Source organism: Bos grunniens, chromosome 10, assembly GCF_055505025.1.
Source record: "Bos grunniens cultivar Pamir isolate PY7600 chromosome 10, Bosgru_T2T1.0, whole genome shotgun sequence".
In the NCBI taxonomy this organism is placed as follows: domain Eukaryota; kingdom Metazoa; phylum Chordata; class Mammalia; order Artiodactyla; family Bovidae; genus Bos; species Bos grunniens.
Window position 1 is genome coordinate 30,763,800 of NC_141174.1, and position 24,220 is coordinate 30,788,019.

A 24,220-nucleotide genomic window follows, 5' to 3' on the forward strand; every position below is an offset into this window, starting at 1 on the left:
AATTGATAAATTTAGCAAAGTAAGAGTAGTACAGTGTAATTTTAAGAGGCAGCAGTTTTAAATTAAGAATTTCTTTAGATTCTGATTTGCATGGCGCAAGAGGGGAAGGTGCTAATAATAGGGAGAATTTTAACGATTTGTCAGGGAAAATGTTTACGTGCATCAACATTCTATAAATTTTCAAACAGAACATTATATTTCATTGAGATTTAGAGGGGAGAATAAAATTTATTATTTAAAACTCTTCAGTAGATGGAATATCTTCATCTTTAATGCTTTTCCAGAAGGAATTTCTGGAATGGAATAAGGGGTAGTGGAGTTGGTAGAACTCAGGTGTATTTTTATGAGAGTATATTTTATAAGGATATACATAGATGTGAGTGTAAGTAAATTGATTTCCAGATCTCAATAAGGTGGTTTTTCTAGGTCTCCACAATTTTACATAAGAAAATCTACTATTAAATTGAAGTGGATCAGCTTTTTTTATCTGTCAAGTTTTCTTAGCAGTCATAGCAATGCAGTGCCAGCAAGACTAATGATAATTTAGCCTTTATGTCCATTGTCTCATACTTTCCTAAAAAGGGATAACTAATAAATATAAACAAGTATAAGAACAAAGCTTCTAAATCTCTTATGTCATCAAATTTACATTAAATTAGCCTTGATGACTCACTATCATTGATACTAATAAGCACAGCATTATATCACATTATAATAAAACTGGTTATTGCATATATGATCTGAAGTACTTAAGAAAAATCTCTGAAAGTATCTTTTTCATTTTAATAATCTGTGAAACAATTTAGGTGTAGGGAATTGAGAAAATTATTTACATCATTTTCACCGGGAATAATCCCATTGGCTAAGGAGCCTGGCAGGCTACAGTCTATGGGATCGCAAAGGAGTACTTCGTGGCTAAACAACAATACAAATAATGAAGGCAGTTTGGGGGGACTATTTGTCTAAATCATTGTGAACAAGTTATAAACCATAAATAAGTTATAAGTTATAAAGTGAATTCTTTATTTCACCTTAGATATGCAAGGTCTAAGAGTATAAATTACAAAGACAGCATTTTGGAAAGAAAATATTAATGTACATTTTATTTGAAACTAAACAAATACCACTCTCAAAATGTTTGTTAAATGAAAATGTATTTGAATTCTTAGACTTGCTTTTCAGCGAGTTTTGAATCCTGAATGCGAAATTGAATTTTGACGATTGATTCGAGTGGTTTTTGTTGTCATGTTAAGGTTAATGTCAATTTTATTGCTCTTCTCCGAAATGCATTTTAAACTGTTATTTCACAAAAGGAATGGCTAGTCTTAGGGAAAGAAAACAACAGCTCCCGACGGGTTTCCTAGCCTGGGTCTAGGGCTTCTGATCCCAGCAGGTCTCGGGCGGCGGGATGCTTGATTCTCGCTTCGCGGGGGAGGGAGGCGTGAGCGCAGCCGCGCCGGTCTCGCGGGGAGTCGGACCTTGCTTTTCAGCGCGATCTGGAGCTCCGGCGGTGGGCTTCGCGCGGCTGGGTGGGGCCGAGCAAGGTAGAGGCGGGGCTCGGACCGGTCTGTGTGGCGATCTGCTGTCGCGTCCTCGGCTCTCGCCACCCAGAGTAGAGTGTGGGATCCGGGAAGGAAGGGTGGGCGTTCGGGTCCCAGAGGGGGTCACTGTGAGGTGCATGGGGAAGAACTGTGGATGGCGGTTATTCCGAGGGCAGGCGGCCATGAAGGGTTTGTGAGGCCGGAGGGCCCTGTCCCCGGAGTGTGACTGGAGGTTGCGTTCTGGGGGCTTTCCCGGCCCGTGGCCTCGCTTTCTGCCGCACTGCAGCTCGAGGCTTCGGGGGTCGCCGGGAGGCTGGAGTGTCGGGGACAGTCTCGGGTGAAAAGAAGCGAGTAGTCTCTGAAGGGAGTCGGCGAGCAAACTCCCCGCTTAAGAACGCGCGGGAAGAGTAGTAGCTCTTCGACTCTGTGGTGAAGAGTGGTCCAAACCCCGCCTCAGGCGTTTGTTTGTTTGTTTGTTTGTTTTAACGCGACTTGGTAGTCCAGTAAATACCTCCACTTTTAGATTCTTGGTGGTAAATTCGCAAGTGTCAAATTGCACGGTTCCTGTAGGTTTTACCTAGCTGTTGGTGAAGGAATTTCAGAATTTTGCTACACGTAGTACTCACGCCGAGAAAGGACATTCAGAGATGACCGTTTATTGTAAAGAGCATGTCCTTTGGAGAAATCTGGGTGTCTGTGGACTCCAGATTATTCAGTGACTTATGGCACTACCATGTATAAACAATTGTGAACTTTTAGTAATGCAACGACATTCAATTTACTATGTATAATTGTATATATTTATTTTAATATATATAACGACATTCATTTTTTTAAATGCCTGCCCAGTACCGAGATGAAGGTGTCTCTTCCATCCATATTTTTCTGTAATAATACTCTGTCAAAAGGTTTTTAGAAAATCCTTCCTTATTATTATTATTTTTCTTTTTAGCAAAGTGTCCAAGATGAATGACAGCCTATTTGTCAGTCTGGACAGACTTTTGCTAGAATTTGGTAGGTATAAAATGAAAATAAAGAAGTAGGTAACAATTTGTATTATTATTTGACATTTGAACAATGAAATGAAGTTACAAAAAAATTATTTATTTTAGTTTTCCAGTATGAACAAGATATAAGTACTAAAGAAGATATAGTTCAGCGAATTAACAGTAAGTAGTTTTGCATGACAAAGATGTTTTACTTTTTTATAGAATATAAGATGTTATGCAGTTGCTTGGTTTAGGGTAATTTATAGTTGGCATTAGAGCTCCCCCTTCTATCTAGTGAATAATAATAAGCTATTTACCCTAGCTAGTTTTTCAATAGTACATGTCGGTATTCTGTATTCAGCATTTAATTATTTTGTGTTTAGGAATTTTAAGTAGAAATCACTCATAATTACATAAAATTGAAAATATTTTTTCTTCAATACAGATTATTTCAAACATTTGAGTAAAAAATTTTAAGTATTTTTAGAAATCATCAAAAGTCAGTGGCCAGGATTAATGGATGCCACATTTTCAGGATTGCTAATTATTAAAATTAATATTATGAGTAGAATGATAAAGCAAATTATATAAATGTAGTGTTTTAAGATCCTACATAAAAACTATCAAAAGAAGCTACAATCATTATTTCTAATAGTTCTGAAAGGTTTAATAAATTTGTTTATCTTTTCTGTAACAAAAGAGAATAGGGAATTAAGAATTTGTTTTAATTTTTTAAAGAAATTACATTTTATTTTTATCTTGTGTTTACTCACTAGTGACAAAGAAATAAGTGAATTGAAGATATATTAAATAATGACTTGGAATTGATTAATAGAAATTTCACATTTGTCAAAAACAACTCTTAAGTTAGTATCATGTGAATAAATGTTTACATGAACTCATAACATCATAAGATACCATTGATCTTAGACATTTCTTAATCTAGCCCTCTTACATTAGAGATGGAACGGGGGACATTTCTCTTCAATCTCAAACACGACTTCTTAGCTTCTGGGTCTAGGACCAAGCCTGACTGGTCCTGTGCTCTTTAGGGCCCTTCCCATCTCAAGCTTCACTTCCTGTCCATTCTTTGGTTCTCCTTTTTTAGGTCAGTTGCCATATCTTTTTTCCTACTGTATTTGTTTATTTTTAATTTATAATTTCTCCTTAAGAAAATAAATATTTCTGTTTTCTAGAATGCTTTGAAGATATTAAAGAATACAAAGCTACTGTTTGTAAGATACATGAAACTATAAATACGACAGATGAGGAAATTGGTCATTACTGTAAACATAGTAAAGAGATCAAAGACAACTGTAGTAAGTGAGTATTTTAAAGAAACTTTCAATAATTGTCATTAGATTCTCTTATTCAGGAGTATTGAGTTCATAGTTGAAGACACTGTTGCTTGAAAGAGGTATTTTATATTGGACTTCCCTGGTAGCTCAGACGGTAAAGCGTCTGTCTACAATGTGGGAAACCTGGGTTCGATTTCTGGGTCCGGAAGATTCCCTGGAGAAGGAAATGGCAACTCACTCCAGTACTCTTGCCTAGAAAATCCCATGGACGGAGGAGCCTGGTGTCCATGGGGTCGCAAAGAGTCGGACACGACTGAGCGACTTCACTTCACCAATATTAGGAAAATGATGAATCAGGTCTTCAAATTTCCTTGTTACAAGACAATGTAAAAGGGAAAACAGAAGGTTCAAAAGAAAGAAGTAAGTGTTGTAAGTGAGGTGAAAGTCACTCAGTCATGTCTGACTGTTTGTGACTTCATGGACTATACAGTCCATGGAATTCTCCAGACCAGAATACTGGAGTGAGTAGCCATTCCCTTCTCCAGGGGATCTTCCCAGCCCAGAGATTGAACTCAGGTTTCGTGCATTGCAGGCAGATTCTTTACCAGCTGAGCCACAAAGGAAGCCCAAGAATACTGGAGTAGGTAGCCTATCTCTTTTCCAGAGGATCTTTCTCACCTAGCAATTGAAGTGGGGTCTCTTGCAATGCAGGCGGATTCTTTACCAACTGAGCTATCAGGAAAGCCCTAAGATCTCTCTAGTTCAAATCCAGTTAGTATAAATATAATATTTTGAATAATCTAGACTCAGTATAGAAAATTCCTATTAGATAAATGGATCTAAAATAATTTTCATCTTTGAATTTTCAAGATCTTTTTGTCTAAGGGAACTAGCCCAAAATTAGTAGCTTTTCAAAATAAAACTATTTAGTATCTTAATTCTTTCAGTATAGTCTCACATCCTATTCTAATATTTATATCTATTAATATTATTTAAGACAAACATTTTGAAGCAAAGACTTGTTGTTTTTTTTTTTACTAAGACTTGTTAATGGAACCTAATTGTATGATCAGGTACTTACAAAAATAAAGTGTGTTAGCTTTCTGTATTTAATTTTATGTGGGCCACTGTCTTTGTATTAAGTACTAAAGAATCATACCTGTTTTAAAATGTTTTGTTATTTTAAAATTTCATAAGCTTTTTGGTTTCCCTTATTACTTTTTCATAGTCGTTTTAAATAAAAGTGACACATGCCTAGTATAAAAATTCAAAGAGTATACAAATATATGGAGTAAAAAGTCTCTCCCTGTCTGTAGTCCCCACCCCGACCCTGTCCTCTTTCTTATAGGTAATCACTCTTAACAGTGAGCACCCTTTCAGACCTTTTAAAATATACATTCAACACCATTACTACGTATGCTTATTTATATATCTACCTGTATTTCTGACTTTGCTTGTATCAAAAATGCAATCATACTGTTCTGATTTTTCAACTTGTTTTTAAAATTTAACAATATGTAATGTAAATGGTACTATACATGTGATGATTGTGTATAGATTTCATTCTTTTTTTAACAGCTCCATAGTATTTTATAGTATTGATGCATCCTAAGTTACTTAATCATTCTCCTATTAATACACATTTTGGTTATTTACAGTTATTTCCTATTATAAGCAATATATACAGGTCTCCTTCCATATTTCTAGAACTGCTGCTATAGAATGAACTCCTGGAAATGGCATTGCTAGATCAGAGAGTATGCATGTTTAAATATTTGATAAATAATTCTAAACTTCTCTCCAAAAAAATTATACTAACTTATACTTTCACCAACAATATATGAGAGTTTCTATTCCTCACAACCTTGCTAACACTGAAATTATCAATGTTTAAATTTTTTTTTTGGCAGTATCATTAACAAAACACTATGTACTGTTCAACTTTTTCTTTGAGGTATACTGCAGTAGGTTTTACCAGTTCAGTTCAGTTCAGTCGCTCAGTCGTGTCTGACTCTTTGCGACCCCATGAATTGCAGCACGCCAGGCCTCCCTGTCCATCACCAACTCCCGGAGTTCACTCAAACTCACTTCCATTGAGTCGGTGATGCCACCCAGCCATCTCAGCCTCCGTCGTCCCCTTCTCCTCCTGCCCCCAATCCCTCCCATCTGGGTATTGTTTTTGCTTTGGCTCCATCCCTTCATTCTTTCTGGAGTTACTTCTCCACTTATCTCCAGTAGCATACTGGGCACCTACTGACCTGGGGAGTTCCTCTTTCAGTATCCTATCATTTTGCCTTTTCATACTGTTCATGGGGTTCTCAAGGCAAGAATACTGAAGTGGTTTGCCATGCCCTTCTCCAGTGGACCACATTCTGTCAGACCTCTCCACCATGACCTGCCCGTGGTTTCCCTCAATTAGCTGCAGTGGGTTCTGGAAAATTACTGGTAGTTTCTCCTTAGAACCTACTGTGTTCAAGATGTACTTTATACAAGATTATTCTCTGCTGGGTTCTGAGGACAGTTAGTAGGATCTGTTGATTTTAATGCACAAATACCTCTAGTTCATGATTTCAGCTTGTGGCTAAGTGATTTAAATGTGAAATATGAATTCATGAAAGTATGAGAAGACAATATAGGTGACTATAATCTTTGAGAGAAGATCTTTCTATGTCATCAAAGGTAGAAATCACACTGGGAAAAAATGGTAAATATACATAGAAATTAAAAAGAAAAACACCTCAAATTGATACAAAAAGCAAAAAGATAAAGTAGAAAAACATCAAAGAAGGGTTAATTTTAAAAATATAAAGTGCTTGTAGAAATTAGTAATAAAGAGCCAAAGCCCCATTAGAAAAAATGGGCAAAGACAGTAAATAAGTAAATACCAAAGTGAAGAAATGTATGTCTAATGAACGTGTGAACAAATGCTCAATCTTACTAACGATCAAAGACATCCAAATTAAAGCAATAATATTATATATTATTGTACATTATTTTGCCTTTAAGTTTTACAGAAATTTAAAGAAGGTTAATACCTGGTATTGGCCAGGAAATAAGAAAATCACCTTGCTCACACAATGTAGGAATATGTTGTTGTTGTTGTTCAGTCACTCAGTCGTGTCTGACTCTTTGCAATCCCATGGACTGTAGCATTCCAGGCTTCCCTGTCCTTCACCATCTCCTGGAGCTTGTTCAAACTTATGTCCATTGAGTTAGTGATGCCGTCAACCATCTTGTCCTTTGTTATCCCCTTCTCCTCCTGCCTTCAGTCTTTCCCAGCTTCCCAAGAGTCAACTCTTCACATCAGGTGGCCAAAGTGTTGGAGCTTCAGCCTCAGTTCTTCCAGTGAATATTCTGGATTGATTTGTTTTTAGGATTGACTGGTTGATCTCCTTTCTGTCCAAGGGACTTTCAAGAGTCTTCTCCAACACCACAGTTGAGGCATCAATTCTTCAATGCTCAGCCTTCTTTATGGTCCAACTCTCATATCCATACATGACCACTGGAAAAATCATAGCCTTGACTAGACGGACCTTTGTTGGCAAAGTAATGTCTCTGCTTTTTAATATGCTGTCTAGGTTAGTCATAGTTTTTTTTCCAAGGAGCAAGTGTCTTTTAATTTCATGGCTGCAGTCACCATCTGCAGTGATTTTGGAGCCCCCCAAAATAAAGTCTGTCACTGTTTTCATTGTTTCCCCATCTATTTGCCATGAAGTAATAGGACCAGATGCCGTGATCTTCATTTTTTGGATGTTGAGTTTTAAGCCAGCTTTTTCACTCTCCTCTTTCACTTTCAAGAGGCTCTTTAGTTCTTTGGTTTCTGTCATAAGGGTGGTGTTATCACATATCTGAGGTTATTGATATTTCTCCCTGCAATCTTGATTCCAACTTGTGTTTCATCCAGCTCGGCATTCCCAGTGAAGTAATCTGCATATAAGTTAAATAAACATGGTGATAATATACAGCCTTGATGTACTACATACCCAATTTTAAACCAGTCCATTGTTCCATGTCCAGTTCTAACTGATGCTTCTTGACTTGCATACAGGTTTTGCAGGAGGCAGGTAAGGTGATCAGATATTCCCATCTCTTTAAGAATTTTCCACAGTTTGTTGTGATCTACACAGCAAAGGATTTTAGCACAGTCAATGAAGCAGATGTTTTTCTGGAACTCTCTTGCTTTTTAGATAATCCAATGGATGTTGGCAGTTTGATCTCTGGTTCCTCTGCCTTTTCTGAATCAGAAAGTTCCCAGTTCACATACTATTGAAGCCTTGCTTGGAGAATTTTGAGCATTACTTTGCTAGTGTGTGAGATGAGTGCAATTATGCAGTAGTTTGAACATTTTTGTCATTGCCTTTCTTTGGGATTGGAATGAAAACTGATCTTTTCCAGTCCTGTGGCCACTGCTGAGTTTTCCAAGTTTGCTGGCATATTGAGTGCAACATTCACAGCATCATCTTTGAGGAATTCAACTGGAATTTCCAACACCTCCATTAGCTTTGTTTGTAGTGATGCTTCCTAAGGCCCACTTGACTTCACATTCCAGGATGTCTGGCTCTAGGTGAGTGATCACGCCATCGTGGTTATCTGGGTCATTAAGATCTTTTTTGAATAGTTCTTCTGTGTATTCTTGCCAAGTCTTCTTAATGTCTTCTGCTTCTGTTAGGTCCATACCATCTCTCTCCTTTATTGTGCCCCTCTTTGCATGAAGTATTCCCTTGGTATCTCTAATTTTCTCGAAGAGATCGCTAGTCTTTCCCATTCTATTGTTTTCCTCTTTCTTTGCATTGATCACTTAGGAAAGCTTTCTTAACTCTCCTTGCTTTTCCTCGAAACTCTGCATTCAGATGGATATATCTTTGCCTTTCTCCTTTGTCTTTCACTTCTCTTCTTTTCTCAGCTATTTGTAGGGCCTCCTCAGACAACCATTTTGCCTTTTTGCATTTCTTTTTCTTGGGGATGGTCTTGATCACCACCTCCTGTACAATGTTCTGAACCTCCATCCATAGTTCTTCAGACATTCTCTCTATCAAATCTAATCCCTTGAATCTATTTTTCACTTCCACTGTATAAGTGTAAGGGATTTGATTTAGGCCATACCTGAATTATGGCTAGTGGTTTTTCCCACTTTCTTCAATTTAAGTCTGAATTTGGCAATAAGAAGTTCATGATCTGAGCCATAGTCAACTCCTGGTCTTGTTTTTGCTAACTGTATAGAGCTTCTCCATCTTTGGCTGCAAAGAACATAATCAGTCTGATTTCAGTATCGATCATCTGGTGAAGTCCATGTGTAGTCGTCTTTTATGTTGTTGGAAGAGGGTGTTTACTATGACCAGTGCATTCTCTTGGCAAAACTCTGTTAGCCTTTGCTCTGCTTCATTTTGTACTCCAAGGCCAAACTTGCCTGTTACTTCTTGACTTCCTACTTTTGCATTCCAGTCCCCTATAATGAAAAGGACATATTTTTTTGGATGTTAGTCCTAGAAGTTCTTGTAGGCCGTCATAGAACTGTTCAGCTTCAGCTTCTTCAGCGTTACTGGTCGGGGCATAGATTTGGATTACCGTGATATTAAATGGTTTGCCTTGGAAACGAACAGAGATCATTCTGTCGTTTTTGAGATTGCACCCAAGTACTGCATTGTGGACTCTCTTGTTAACTATGAGGGCTACTCCATTCTTCCTAGGGGATTCTTGCCTACAGTAGTAGATGTAATGGTCATCTGAATTGAATTCACCCATTCCAGTTCGTTTTAGTTCACTGATTCCTAAAATGTTGACATTCATTCTTGCCATCTCTTGCTTGATCATTTCCAATTTAACTTGATTCATGGTCCTAACATTCCAGGTTCCTATGCAGTATTATTCTTTATAGCTTCAGACTTTATTTTCACCACCAGACACATCCACAACTGGGCATTGTTTCCACTTTGGCTCAGTCTCTTCATTCTTTTTGGAGCTATTTCTTCACTCCTCTCCAGTAGCATATTGGGCACCTACTGACCTGGGAAGTTCATCTTTCAGTGTCATATTTTATGCCTTTTCATACTGTTCATAGGGTTCTCAAGGTAAGAATGCTGAAGTGGTTTGCCATTTCCTTCTCCAGTGGACTGAACTCTCCACCATGACCAGTCTGTCTTGGGTGGCCCTACATGGCATGGCTCATAGTTTCATTGAGTTAGACAAGGCTGTGATCCATGTGATCAGTTTGATTAGTTTTCTGTGATTGTGGTTTTCATTCTATCTGCCCTCTGGTAGATAAGGATAAAAGGCTTGTGCTGCTGCTAAGTCGCTTCAGTAGTGTCTGCTGTGCGACCCCATAGACGGAAGTCCACCAGGCTCCCCTGTCCCTGAGATTCTCCAGGCAAGAACACTGGAGCGGGTTGCCATTTCCTTCTCCAGTGCATGAAAGTGAAAAGTGAAAGTGAAGTCGCTCAGTCGTGTCTGACTCTTAGCGACCCCAGGGACTGCAGCCCACCAGGTTCCTCCATCCATGGGATTTTCCAGGCAAGAGTACTGGAGTGGGGTGCCATTGTAGAAGCTCCTTGATTAGAGTTACTGGCTCTGGGGCAAACAGGTCTTGCTCTGATGGGCACGGCCATGCTCAGTAGATTTTTAATCCAATTTTCTGCTGATGGGTGGGGCTGTGTTCCCTCCCCGTAGTTTGGCCTGAGGGCAAACTATGGTAGGGGTACTGTAGCCATGAAATTAAAAGACACTTACTCCTTGGGGCTTCCCTGGTGGCTCAGATGGTAAAACGTCTGCCTGCAATGCGGGAGACCTGGGTTTGATTCCTGGGTCGGGAAGATCCCCTGGAGAAGGAAATGGCAATCCACTCCAGCACTCTTGCCTGGAAAATCCCATGGACAGAGGAGCCTGATAGGCTACAGTCCATGGGGTCACAAAGAGTCGGACACAACTGAGCAACTTCACTTTCTTTCACTTTACTCCTTGGAAGGAAAATTATGACCAACCTAGATAGCATATTCAAAAGCAGAGACATTACTTTGCCAGCAAAGGCCCGTCTAGTCAAGACTATGGTTTTTCCAGTAGTCACGTATGGATGTGAGAGTTGGACTGTGAAGAAAGCTGAGTGCCGAAGAATTGATACTTTTGAACTGTGGTGTTGGAGAAGACTCTTGAGAGTCCCTTGGACTGCAAGGAGATCCAACCAGTCCATTCTAAAGGAGATCAGTCCTGGGTGTTCATTGGGAGTGCTGATGCTAAAGCTGAAACTCCAATACTTTGGCCACCTCATGTGAAGAACTGACTCATTGGAAAAGACTCTGATGCTGGGAGGGATTGGGGGCAGGAGGAGAAGGGGACGACAGAGGATGAGATGGCTGGATGGTATCACCGACTTGATGGACATGAGTTTGAGTGAACTCTGGGAGTTAGTGATGGACAGGGAGGCCTGGCGTACTGTGATTTATCGGGTCGCAAAGAGTCGGACATGACTGAGTGACTGAACTGAACTTAACTGAAAGAGTCTCTTGATGAGGGTGAAAGAGGAGAGTGAAAAAGTTGGCTTAAAACTCAGCATTCAAAAATCTAAGATCAGGGCACCTGGTCCCATCTCTTCATGGCAAATACAAGGGGAAAAGTGGAAGCAGTGACAGATTTTCTTTTCTTGGGCTCCAAAGTCACTGCAGACAGTGACAGGTGCTGCCATGAAATTAAAAGACACTTGCTCATTGAAAGGCAAGCTATAACAAACAGAAACAGTATATTAAAAAACGGAGACATCACTTTATCTACAAAGATCTGTAGAGTCCGTTTTTCAGTCGTCATGTACGGATGTGAGTTGGTCTGTAAAGAAGACTGAGCACCAAAGAATTGATGCTTTCAAATTGTGTTGGAGAAGACTCTTGAAAGTTGCATGGATTGCAAGGAGATCAAACCCATCAATCCCAAAGGAAATTGACCCTGAATATTCATCAGAGGGACTGATGCTGGAGCTGAAGATCCAATACTTTGACCACCTGATGCAAAGAGCCAACTCATGGAAAAGACCCTGATGCTGGGAAAGATTGAAAGCAAAAGGAGAAGGGAGTGGCATAGGATGAGATGGTTAGATAGCATCACTGACTCAGTGGACATGAATTTGAGCAAACTCTGGGAGATGGTAAAATAAGGGGAGCCTGGAATGCTGCAGTTCATGGGGTTGGTTCATAACCAACAAAGAGTTGGTTATGATTTAGCAACTGAACAGCAACAACTCTATAAATATTTACTCCAATAGAATTTCTTAACCAAGATCTTATAAGTATGATGAGAAAGATAGCCTGATGCCAACACTCTATACAACATAGAGTGTTGCAGAGTATATTCCGGAGATGTCATTGCAATACACAATCCAGGCATGTCAAATTTGTTCCTTCCCTAGTCATGGTTCCCAAACAAACTTTATGTGAAAATTAGTGGATGTTGACATTCAAACATGTATACAATTGCATGTATGGTCATAGTGGTGATGATGGGAAATGGGAATGTTTTTCTTGATGTAAGCTTATTTTCTCCATGAAAGGAAAGATTGTTTAAGTGGTTACATTCATTTTTATCATTTCTTCAATTTATTATTCTTAGATGCTAATTATAGTATTTTTTTTTCCATAGCTGGAAGCCAACATGTGATGTATTTCATAAACATGAAGACTACATGCAGGAGCAATTTATTATTTATCAAGAAACTATTGAAAAAGACAAGTACAGTATAAATATTAATTTAAGCTTATCAATTCTATAAGTTAGTTTTAATAAGACATTATTTGTAAAAATATTAATTGAAAAATGTACACAAAATTTTTTAAAAGTAAATCCACTGTTTTGGACTCTTTGGTTGTCATTGTTGGCCTACCTATTTGTTATAAAGCTCTTTCTAACCTTGGATATATTTAAACGTGTCCTTAGCATAGTAACTATCAGTAGGAATATAAAGCAGAGTGCTTCAATTAATGTTTTTTATGACTGAGTTGCTATGGTCAAACACCTTAAGGAGTAGCCTCTTATAAAGTTAGCTTATGAGAAAATTGGAATATTGGCTTTAAAAGGGTATTTTTATATAAAATTTGTGTTTTTCAGTTGGTTAGTGGGATATTATATTCTGATGGAGAAATATTAATATTTGTATGGGTTTATGATGTGTTAAATCACTTGGTTTGGGGAATTAAATGTAGTTAGTGAATATAATGAAACAAAGTGAGGAACTTGGAACACATTATATAATAATTTCACTTAATTAAAAAAAATTAAATGTTTTTATTTTTAACATAATTGGATAAGAACAGTATCAATTTTATTTTTAATTTTTATTTTATTTTTTTTTACTATTTCCACCCCCCCCCCCCAGCTTTATTGAGGTATAATTGATGTATGACCTAGTGGTTTTCCTTATTTTCTTCAATTTAGGTCTGAATTTTTCAGTAAGGAGCTCATGATCTGAGCCACAGTCAACTCCAGGTCTTCTTTTTGCTGACTGTATAGAGTTTCTCCATCGTCGACTGCAAAGAATATAATCAATTTTGGCATTGACCATTTGGTGATATCCATGTGAAGAATTGTCTGTTGTGTTGCTGGAAGAGAGTGTTTGCTATGACTAGTGTGTTCTCTTGACAAAACTCTGTTAGCCTTCGCCCTACTTCATTTTGTATTGCAGGGCCAAACTTGCCTGTTACTACAGGTATCTCTTGACTTCCTAATTGTGCATTCCAATCCTCTGTGATGAAAAGGACATCTATTTTTGGTGTTAGTTCTAGAAGGTGTTGTATGTCTTTACAGAACTGGTCAACTTCAGCTTCTTCAGCCTTAGTGGTTGGGGCATAGACTTGGATTACTGTGATGTTGAATGGTTTGCCATGGAAATGAATGGAGATCATTCTGTTGTTTTTGAGATTACACCCAAGTACTGCATTTCAGTACTCAAGTACTGGCCCAAGTACTGACCCAGCCACTAATGCTGAAGAAGCTGAAGTTGACTGGTTCTGTGAAGACATATAACACCTTCCAGTTTTGCCAAGAGAATACATTGGTCATAGCAAACACCCTCTCCCAAGAACACAAGAGAAGATTCTACACGTGGACATCACCAGATGGTCAATACTGAAATCAGATTGATTATATTCTTTGAAGCCAAAGATGGAGAAGCTCAATACAGTCAGCAAAAACAAGACTGGGAGCTGACTGTGGCTCAGATCATGAACTCCTTATTGCCAAATTCAGACTAAAATTGAAGAAAGGGAAAATCACTAGACCATTTAGGTATGACCTAAATCAAATCCCTTACAATTATATAGAAGTGAGAAATAGATTCAAGGGATTAGATCTGACAGAGTGCCTGAAGAACTATGGATGGAGGTTCATAACATTGTACAGGAGACAGGGATCAAGACCATTTCCGAGAAAAAGAAATGCAAAAAGCAAAATGGCTGTCTGAGGAGGCCTTACAAATAGCTGTGAAAAGCAAAGGAGAAAAGGAAAGATATACGCATTTGAATGCAGAGTTCCAAAGAATAGCAAGAAGAGATAAGAAAGCCTTCCTCAGTGATCAGTGCAAAGATATAGAGGAAAACAATAGAAATGGGAAGACTAGACATCTCTTCAAGAAAATTAGAGATACCAAGGGAACATTTCATGCAAAGATGGGCACAATAAAGGACAGAAATGGTATGGACCTAACAGAAGCAGAAGATATTAAGAAGACTTGGCAAGAATACACAGAAGAACTATTCAAAAAAGATCTTCACGACCCAGATAGTCGTGATGGTATGATCACTCACCTAGAGCCAGACATCCTGGAATGCGAAGTCAAATGGGCCTTAGGAAGCATCACTACAAACAAAGCTAGTGGAGGTGATGGAATTCCAGTTGAGCTATTTCAAATCCTGAAAGATGATGCTGTGAAAGTGCTGCACTCAATATGCCATCGAATTGGGAAAACTCAGCAGTGGCCACAGGACTGGAAAAGGTCAGTTTTCATTCCAATCCCAAAGAAAGGCAATGCCAAAGAATGCTCAAACTACCGCACAATTGCACTCATCTCACACGCTAGTAAAGTAATGCTCAAAATTCTCCAAGCGAGGCTTTAGCAACACGTGAACCATGAACTTCCAGATGCTCAAGCTGGATTTAGAAAAGGCAGAGGAACCAGAGATCAAATTGCCAACATCCGTTGGATTATTGAAAAAGCAAGAGAGTTCCAGAAAAACATCTACTTCTGCTTTATTGACTATGCCAAAGCCTTTGACTGTGTGTATCACAATAAACGGTGGAAAATTCTTAAAGAGATGGGAATACTAGACCACCTGACCTGCCTCTTGAGACATCTGTATGCAGGTCAGGAAGCAACAGTTAGAGCTGGACATGGAACAACAGACTGGTTCCAAATTGGGAAAGGAGTACATCAAGGCTGTATATTGTCACCCTGCTTATTTAACTCCTATGCAGAGTACATTATGAGAAACGATGGGCTGGATGAAGCACAAGCTGGAATCAAGATTGCTGGGAGAAATATCAATAACCTCAGATATGCAGATGCCACCACCCTTATGGCAGAAAGTGAAGAGGAACTAAAAAGCCTCTTGATGAAAGTGAAAGTGGAGAGTGAAAAAGTTGGCTTACAACTCAACATTCAGAAAACTAAGATCATGGCATCTGGTCCCATTACTTCATGGCAAATAGATGGGGAAACAGTGGAAACAGTGGCTGACTTTATTTTTGGGGGCTCCAAAATCACTGCAGATAGTGACTGCAGCCGTGAAATTAAAGGACATTTGCTCCTTGGAAGAAAATTTATGACCAATCTAGCCAGCATATTAAAAAGCAGAGACATTACTTTGCCAACAAAGGTCTATCTAGTCAAAGCTATGGTTTTTCCAGTAGTCATGTATGGATGTGAGAGTTGGACTATAAAGAGGGCTGAGCACAGAAGAACTGATGCTTTTGAACTGTGGTGTTGGAGAAGACTCTTGAGAATCCCTTGGACTGCAAGGAGATTCAACCAGTCCATCCTAAAGGAGATCATTTCATCTGAATTAAATTCACCCATTCCAGTCCTTTTTAGTTTGCTGACTCCTAAACTGTGGTGTTCACGCCTGCCATCTCCTGTTTGACCACAGCCTATTTACCTTAATTTGTGGAGCTAACATTCCAGGTTCCTGTGCAATTATTGTTCTTTACAGTGTCGAGGTTTACTTTCCCCATCAGTCACATCCACAACTGAGTGCTAATTCTGCTTTGGCCCAACCACTTCATTATTTCTGGAGCTATTAGTAATGGTTCATTGTTCTTCCCCAGTTACATATTGGACATCTTCCAACCTGGGGGACTCAGCTTCTGATGTCATATCTTTTTGTCTCTTCATACTGTTCATGGGGTTCTCGCAGGAGGAATACTGGAGTGGTTTGCCATTTCCTGTGGAACACATTTTGTCAGAAGTCTTCACTGTGATGCGTCTATCTTGGGTGGCCCTGAACAGCATGGCTGATAGCTCCATTGAGTTATGCCAGTCCTTTGCCACAACAAGGCTATGATCTATGAAGGGATGAGGCATATAAGTGTGCTCACAAATCCACCTGCATGAGAACCTGCCCAAGCCTCACCCCATGCCAAAGTGGGAGTGCAGATAATTGGCTCAGATTTCAGTCCTCCTTCAGGAGCAGTGGTTACATGGTAGTCTTCCTTGTAGCTTTAATTGAGATCTTCTGCAAGCTTTAAGTAGGTATTCTATAAGAATCATCCTACCTGTAGATGTAGTTCTGTTGTGTTTGTGGGAAGAGATGAGCTCCCTGTCCCTCTACTCTGCCATCTTTTTCTTCTCTCAAGAATATGGTTTTGCAGTGAACCTGGATTGAACATGTTCAATGTTGTGAGGACTGGCAAACTTTTTTTGGTAAAGGTCCCGATAGTAAATGTTCTAGGCTTTTTAAATGTTAAAGTCTTTGTCACAGCTACTCCAGTCTGGTATTTTGGTATAAGAGCAACTGTAGGCAATATGTAAGTATTGTGTTCTAATAAAACTTTATTTATGGACATTTGCAGCTTGATTTTCATTAATTTTGATCTGTCATGAAGTATTTTGGAGAAGGAAATGGCAGCCCACTCCAATACTATTGCCTGGAAAATCCCATGGACAGAGGAGCCTGGTAGGCTACAGTCCATGGGGTTGCAAAGAGCCGGACACAACTGAGTGACTTCACTTTAACTTTCATGAAGTATTATTATTATTATTTTGATTTTTAAAAATAATTTAAAAATGTAAAAATTGTTCTTAGCTGATAAACTGTACAAAAACAGGTAGCAGGTTAGATTTGGCCCATAGATCATAGTAACTGACTTGTCTTGTAGATTAAGCAAAGTTCAGGTAAGAAGGAAGAGTTAATACCTTTTTTACAAGAATTGACCGTCTCACTCAAGACTGGTTCTTGAAGAGATGATCATTCACCTCTACCTGAACTGTACTGGAGGAGTTCCTCCAAACAGTGCTGAAATTTTCTTATAAAACAGTTGTGGAATATGCAAGAATGATTGTGAACCCAAAGTTCTGCCACATAGAAAGTGATAATTTTAGCTTAGAAAACTTAAGGATATTTAAAGGCATAGTTATAAAGGTAGCTAAACTGGGAAGAATAGAGATTTAGAACTCAGGGAGAATAGAGATTCAAGAAGTAATCAAAAGAACTAGGTTCTGCATTGTCATGTAGGATGAGAAGTGAAAAGAGATCACTAAGTTGGACAAATTAGATCATTGGTAACCTTGGGAAGGGTGGATTCATTAGAATGGTGGAAGTAGAATTTTAATTGAAGAGGATTAAGGAGTGAGTAACTCAGGTAGTGAAGAAAAAGAGTAGAGAATTGGAAAGTTTAATAGAGTTAAGAAAAGTTTAAAGGGCAGACAGTATTGAGTGAAGCAAAAATAAGTAGATTTTTAACTTGTCTTTTATGCTTAATTTAGTAGTTTTTAACAAGTGATTTTAGAAAGTTTTTAGATGTACTTTTGTTATATTGATACCATTTCTTTTAACAGAAAAATGTACCATGGTTATATATGTCAGTATAAAGATGTTTTAAAGCAATACCAACTAAAATACTCAGAAACACCCCTCTCACGTGAATATTATGAGAAGAAAAGAGAATATGAAGAAATTCAAAACAGAGTGTTGGCAAGTACTGAACAACTGAAAGTGAATGAAACTATTTTTATGGAATTTTTAGGTATTAATTTTTTTATACATACTGTTTGATACATACATATTTTTGATACATACTGTTTTAATAACATTACCCTTGTAGTGAAAATAATATAACAAATCAATCTAAAATATGGTTTTGTTTTGCAGTGCCTTCTCCCTTTCCATCACTTACCAGTTGGACACTACATATGTATCCACAGTAGTATTTCTACTTAGAATTTTTATTTGATAAGTATTATTTCTGTATTCTAGCTGTTACTGTGTTTCCTTGTGACTATTACATTGATTTGGTTTTTTGTTTAATTAAAAAATTAAGAGATTACTTTAAAGGTCATCTGGAATTAGTTTTCATATATGTGCATGTCATCAGAAGCAAGAAATTTTAATGCAAATGAAGTGGTATATGTACTTGTCTTTAAGTGGCTTAACTTAGCAACCCAACCAATGAAAAAGTTATTTTGCTTTGTTTTACCAAAGAGTTTCAATTAAATCAGTTGATTATTTCTATTAGGATGGAAGGTGGTAAGGAGGTGAGTCACAATTCACTGGGTATCTACTTTGTGGCAGGAAGTACTCAAGAAGATACAGAGCTTTCTTATAATGAGCTCACAGTTTGGTAAGGAAACAAACATGTAAACAAGTAATTCTAATACAGTGGCATTGTATTAGATGCTTAAGTAATTTTTAATTGGTCTAAGTCTCATCTCTTTGTCAAGGAGATCTTCTCCCGTGATGAACTTGGAACTTTAATCCTCTTCCAACCTCCACAATCCTTCATATGCTTTCCTATCAGATTATAACTCCACTGTTTGCACTAAGTCTTCTTTATCCCTACATTCTACCTTGCTTCATTCTGCTTCATCCTAAATCATCCTTTTAACTCCTTTGCTGTTTGCTGTTTGCTGTCTTCATGTTTGGATTTTAGCTTATTCTATACTTAGTTGTTCATTTGCTGCTGATCTAATACATTGCCACTGCATTAGAATTACTTGTTTGCATGTCCATTTCCTCTGCTAAACTGTGAGTGTTTTAACTTTCAGTGGGAAGAGGCAGAGGTTGGTGGTAGATGCAGAAGGCACAGCAGGGGTTTAGGGACTTGGATTGTAGAAATGAGTGAGACATTATTTGATAGACATGAAGAGGTGATGAAGGTGGGGAGAGTTGAAGATTAGGAGTTAAATGTATCTAAAAAATTTAAATTGATATTATGATAATAGCATAGTGTTATAAATAATGTTCATTTGAAATTTTATACTCTAGCATATAAATCCTAAATTTTAGTGAAATAGGAAAGGTCTGGCAAAGATTTTCTCTGGAGTTCTTGTTCATTAGCATTAAACATTTAAAAATTTTCCTAATGGATTACAGAGTAACTTAGGAAATTGTAGAAACTACTACTCATGCAGAATGTTTGTTAGCAGTTGAGAGATTCTCTACTTCAAATTGAGTGTAAATCTAGTTCAAGCAGAAAGTTCAAACAGAAGATATAGCTCTCTTTTGAGTTCTCCTGGTGCACAGATGGACCATAAAGAGCAAGAAGAGGAAGACTGAGTGGATTTATAATGTTGATCTTGGAACAAATAAATTACAGAAACTGAAGCAGTTAAGTTTGGACTTGATTATGTTCATCATGCCGAATGACATGATAAACGGGTTAAAAATAAAAGTAAAAACTGCCCTGTGAAAAAATTTAACTGAAAGAAAAAATCCTAACATGTATTTTGATGAAATGTTATTTTTAAGCTAAGTATATAATGTAGACAAACAGTAAATTGACAGTTTGCCAGATGTTTGTACTAGTCTTTCTGCTGTTTTCAGATACTGTTATTCATATTGTGTATATGATATATATATAATTAATTTTATATAATACTAATTATTTTTATATAGTACTTATATTATAAATGTGAAAGTTATTTATATTACATAGTTCCTTAACATAAAAGGGTTAATTTGAGATATAAAACACAAGATATTCTTAAACATGCTAACCAGTTTTCCAAAAGATCATGTGACTTGAAGAAAGAAGTAGATGACATGGAAATAGAAATTAATTATTTAAACCAGGTATTAATTTTGTTACATGTTTCTAATATGTGTGTTAATGTATAAGTGTAATGGTATGTTAGATGACAGCCTAAGAAGAGCTATTTCTAAAGCAACTCAAAAATTTATTTGCCTCAGATTACCTTTGGAGCCAAAATGTTTTTAGGTATTGAGTATATTTGCTGGGAGGGATTGGGGGCAGGAGGAAAAGGGGACGACAGAGGATGAGATGGCTGGATGGCATCACCGACTCAGCAACTGAACTGAACTGATATTCAACTCTGAGTTTTGGGAAATAGTTTAACTTTCTTTGAGTGCTAAGAAAAGATAAAGAGCAAGTTGGAGCTTAATAATAGATATTTAAAGGCATTAACAGAGCTTACAGCAGTGCTCTCATAAAGGAAAACAAGTTATTAAATGATTTAAAAAACTTAACGTAGAAAATTTATGACTAAAGTCTTTATAAAGCTAGGACAGAACTAGTTTTTAGCCTTTAAGACTGATGATACATGATATTTTCTTGAATATATTTTTAGTGTTATCTATTGAAATGTGGCTTTAATTGATGAGTATGAGAGCCACCAAAGTCACTTCCAAATTTTGAGAAAAAGTTGAATGGCTAATTTTCTAAATTTTATGAAAATTGTGTTAAAGATGGTATATTTATCATCCGTAAGCATGAGGTTCCACATAACAGTAATATCATTTTAGTAAGAAGAAAGTGGGTGTCACTTTCTTTAAAATATATAGTAACTATTGGACATCTCTATGTAGGGAATCAACGTTTACATTGCTTCTGATTGTCCTTTTTAAAAAGAATGAAAGTTGATTGAAATCTAGGTTTCCTAATGGAGTTGTAAGGAAAAATAAAAGGAGTATGATTTATTGTTAATTTTGACTGTTTTAGTAACTTTCACTAAAAGATTGTTAGTACTACCCAAAATATAAATCTTGTGATTATGTAGAAAAAAATCATATTCATTAGTTAAGATAACCAAATGTTTCTTAATGCTTCGCAGGTATTTATTTTGTTTTGCTTTGTCATTTTTCTTTTTAGCAGATTGCAAGACATTATGAAATGAAGAATCTTCCAGAAACTCTAGAAGAAAAAAATAAAAACGTAGAAAAGAGAAAGGAATTGAAAGAAAGGTATGGTGGGGGTTTAGCCACTAAGTTATGTCGGACTCTTTGTGACACCATGGACTGGAGCCCGCCAGGCTCTTTTGTCTATGGGATTCTCTAGGCAAGAATACTGGAGAGAGTAGCCATTCCTTTCTCCAGTGGATCTTCCCAAGCAGGGTCTCCTGTATTGCAGGCAGATTCTTTACCATTTTAGCCACCAGGGAAGCCCCGAGAGAATGGTATAGGTAAACTTTAAAATAGGACTTTCTTTCAGATCAGATCAGATCAGTCGCTCAGTCATGTCCGACTCTTTGCAACCCCATGAATCGCAGCACGCCAGGCCTCCCTGTCCATCACCAACTCCCAGAGTTCACTCAGACTCATGTCCATCGAGTCAGTGATGCCATCCAGCCATCTCATCCTCTGTCGTCTCCTTCTCTTGCCCCCAATCCCTCCCTTTCTTTATATGAACAGATATTCTACATTTAAAATTGATTACATATTGTATACAATTTGAGGAGTTTTAGCTATATAATATCAAAATAGCTCTTCTAATTTTAAAATATGCTAATTTTTCCTTAGCTAATATTTAATATTATTCACTCTTATCTTTAGAATTTTTGAAAAAGATCCACAACCTGTACTTATGTTGAACAAAACCCTTCAAAACAGTCAATTATTTCTTCCATATGAATCTCAGAAATTAATAAAACCAATAAAGATGCATTCTTCAGAACCAAGAATTATAGGTACAGTATCTGTTTATTATTCAAAAACTTAGTTTTGTTTGAGAACATATAAAAGAAGAAATAGAAAGGAGCAATTTTAGTTATCACTTAGTGTAAGCAAGAGCTAACAATACTGGAGACTTATAGACTCATAAAGTGCCACTTTGGTTCTTTCTGAGAGCAAGCAAGATGTGCCTTCTATACATAATATTTTTCTTTTTGAGAGAGAAATCACTCATGATTTATTTTAAAAAAGAGTTTTAGTCTGGTTTCCAGCTATCAGAAGAGGATGAATAATTGTATATTTTTCATTTGAGAAGTTGTATTATCAGTATGTATGATTAAAGTCACTCAGTTGTGTCTGACTCTTTGCGACCCCATGGTGGTGAGACTTGTGGTAATGATACTGTGACTTAGTCACTGAGACATTTAAATCATGTTTTATTTGATGGATAGATTAACTACATTGTCCTAGGTTAACTACACTAGCTGTTTTATTCCCCAGTCATTTACATCACCACTGTTTGTTCTTTGGTTCCACATTATAAAGATGTAGTTTTGTCAGCTACTTTTTAAAATTTAATTTAAAAAATTTACTTATTTCTTTTTAATCAGCTGTTTTTCATTTTATATACATGGTTATTATAATAGCTGCTATATATTGAAGAATTAAGATTATGTAATAATTTCATAATTCTTTACTTTAAATTAAATATTTTGTAACTTGATTTTTTAAATTACAAGGTGAGGTTAAATGTTGGACATGACATTTGATTCTATTTCTGGAATTGATTTGAAGTTGTACAATTTAATAATCTAGATAAAAAAGAAGAAAGTTCTGTGAGTCAGTCAAAGCTTGCCAATATTGACTTCAAGCAAAAAGAAAATGATGCACATGTAGGTATTTCTTTTTTAATAGTATAAATGAAATGCTTGCGTTAAATGGTATAGTGAATATACTGCATTTAGGCTGTGTGTGTTTGTGTGTGTGTGTGTGTGTGTTATAAAATATATTAAACTAGCCATTAGTACAATCTCAGGATATGAAAAACTTAAAGAGTTTTGTATGGTAGCCTGAGCATATACTGTAGCCGTGTCCTTTACTTCTAAAAATAAAAGATATTTGAAAATATCAATCACTGTACCCAATAGACCAAAATCTAAAAGACATTTCTCAAGGAATTAGATTGAAGAGGGAAATTGTGGCACCATCTCCATAATGTCATCATTTCTTGAGTTCCACTGGTGTTTTCTTTTCCTGCTATCCTTATGCTAAACTTTTACCTCAAAGTTATTTCATGGTCAGAATAACCATTACAACTTGCTATCATATCTTCCTCCTAGGGAGGAAAGAAAAAGGGGAAAAAAGTCTTGTTGAGTCAGCCTCATTTTTAAGGATATTTCATGGAAGCTCCTTAAATAATTTATGTTAATGTTTCATTGACAAGAACTTTATAACATGGTTACCTCTATCTGCAGAGAGGTTGACAAACATGATGGGCTTTTTGTTTGTTTGCTTTTTAAATCAGAACATAAAGGAAATGTCGATTTTGAAGAAGATAGAAAAACTAGCAGTTTCTCCCAACAAGAATGAATCAAGTAGATGAAAAATAAGTAAGGATGTAGAGGATCTAACACAAATAGTAAGCTTTGTGCCCAACATACACATAATTCAGTTAAATTTTGTTTGCAGTATTCACCAAAATTGACTATTTTTAAAAACAAAAAGGATATGTCCTCCATTCTAAAAAGCTGCTATCTTTACTAACCACAACATCAAAAAAGTTAAACAAGTTAAACAAAAACATAGCCTTCTCCTCAAAAAACTATTTGGTTGAGTAAAAAGAAATTCAGTTCAGTCGCTCAGTCATGTCCGACTCTTTGCGACCCCATGAACTGCAGCACACCAAGCCTCCCTGTCCATCACTAACTCCCAGAGTCCACCCAAACCATCCAACCATCTCATCCTCTGTCGTCCCCTTTTCCTCCTGCCCTCAACCTTTCCCAGCATCAGGCTCTTTTCCAGTGAGTCAGCTCTTTGACTCAGGTGGCCAAAGTATTGAAGTTTCAGCTTCAGCATCATTCCTTCCAGTGAACACCCAGGACTGATCTTCTTTAGGATGGACTGGTTGGATCTCCTTGCAGTCCAAGGGACTCTCAAGAGTCTTCTCCAACACCACAGTTCAAAAGCATCAATTCTTCTGCACTCAGCTTTCTTTATAGTCCAACTCTCATATCCGTACATGACCACTGGAAAAACCATAGCCTTGACTATATGGACCTTTGTTGACAAAGTAATGTCTCTGCTTT

At 37.1% G+C, this 24,220-nt stretch overlaps 1 protein-coding gene across 8 annotated transcripts in view; it reads left to right on the top strand.

The window, feature by feature from the left end:
• The first annotated feature begins 1,328 nt into the window (after positions 1-1,328).
• The window catches only part of C10H14orf39 (chromosome 10 C14orf39 homolog), a 49,128-nt gene continuing 26,236 nt past the window's right edge, over positions 1,329-24,220 (top strand). The window contains exons 1-11 of one of the 8 annotated variants that reach the window (XM_086320408.1): positions 1,329-1,544; positions 2,494-2,555; positions 2,654-2,710; positions 3,727-3,853; positions 12,445-12,534; positions 17,849-18,036; positions 18,162-18,204; positions 19,961-20,081; positions 21,118-21,209; positions 21,798-21,931; positions 22,731-22,807. In XM_086320408.1, coding sequence (XP_086176534.1) covers positions 2,507-2,555; positions 2,654-2,710; positions 3,727-3,853; positions 12,445-12,534; positions 17,849-18,036; positions 18,162-18,204; positions 19,961-20,081; positions 21,118-21,209; positions 21,798-21,931; positions 22,731-22,807 — 978 coding nt within the window. In that variant the 5' untranslated portion in view covers positions 1,329-1,544; positions 2,494-2,506. Of the gene's footprint in view, positions 1,640-2,493; positions 2,556-2,653; positions 2,711-3,726; positions 3,854-12,444; positions 12,535-17,848; positions 18,037-18,161; positions 18,205-19,960; positions 20,082-21,117; positions 21,210-21,797; positions 21,932-22,730; positions 22,808-24,220 lie in introns of all 8 variants that reach the window. The other 7 variants (XM_086320410.1, XM_086320409.1, XM_086320412.1 and 4 more) reach the window with 7 other exon arrangements.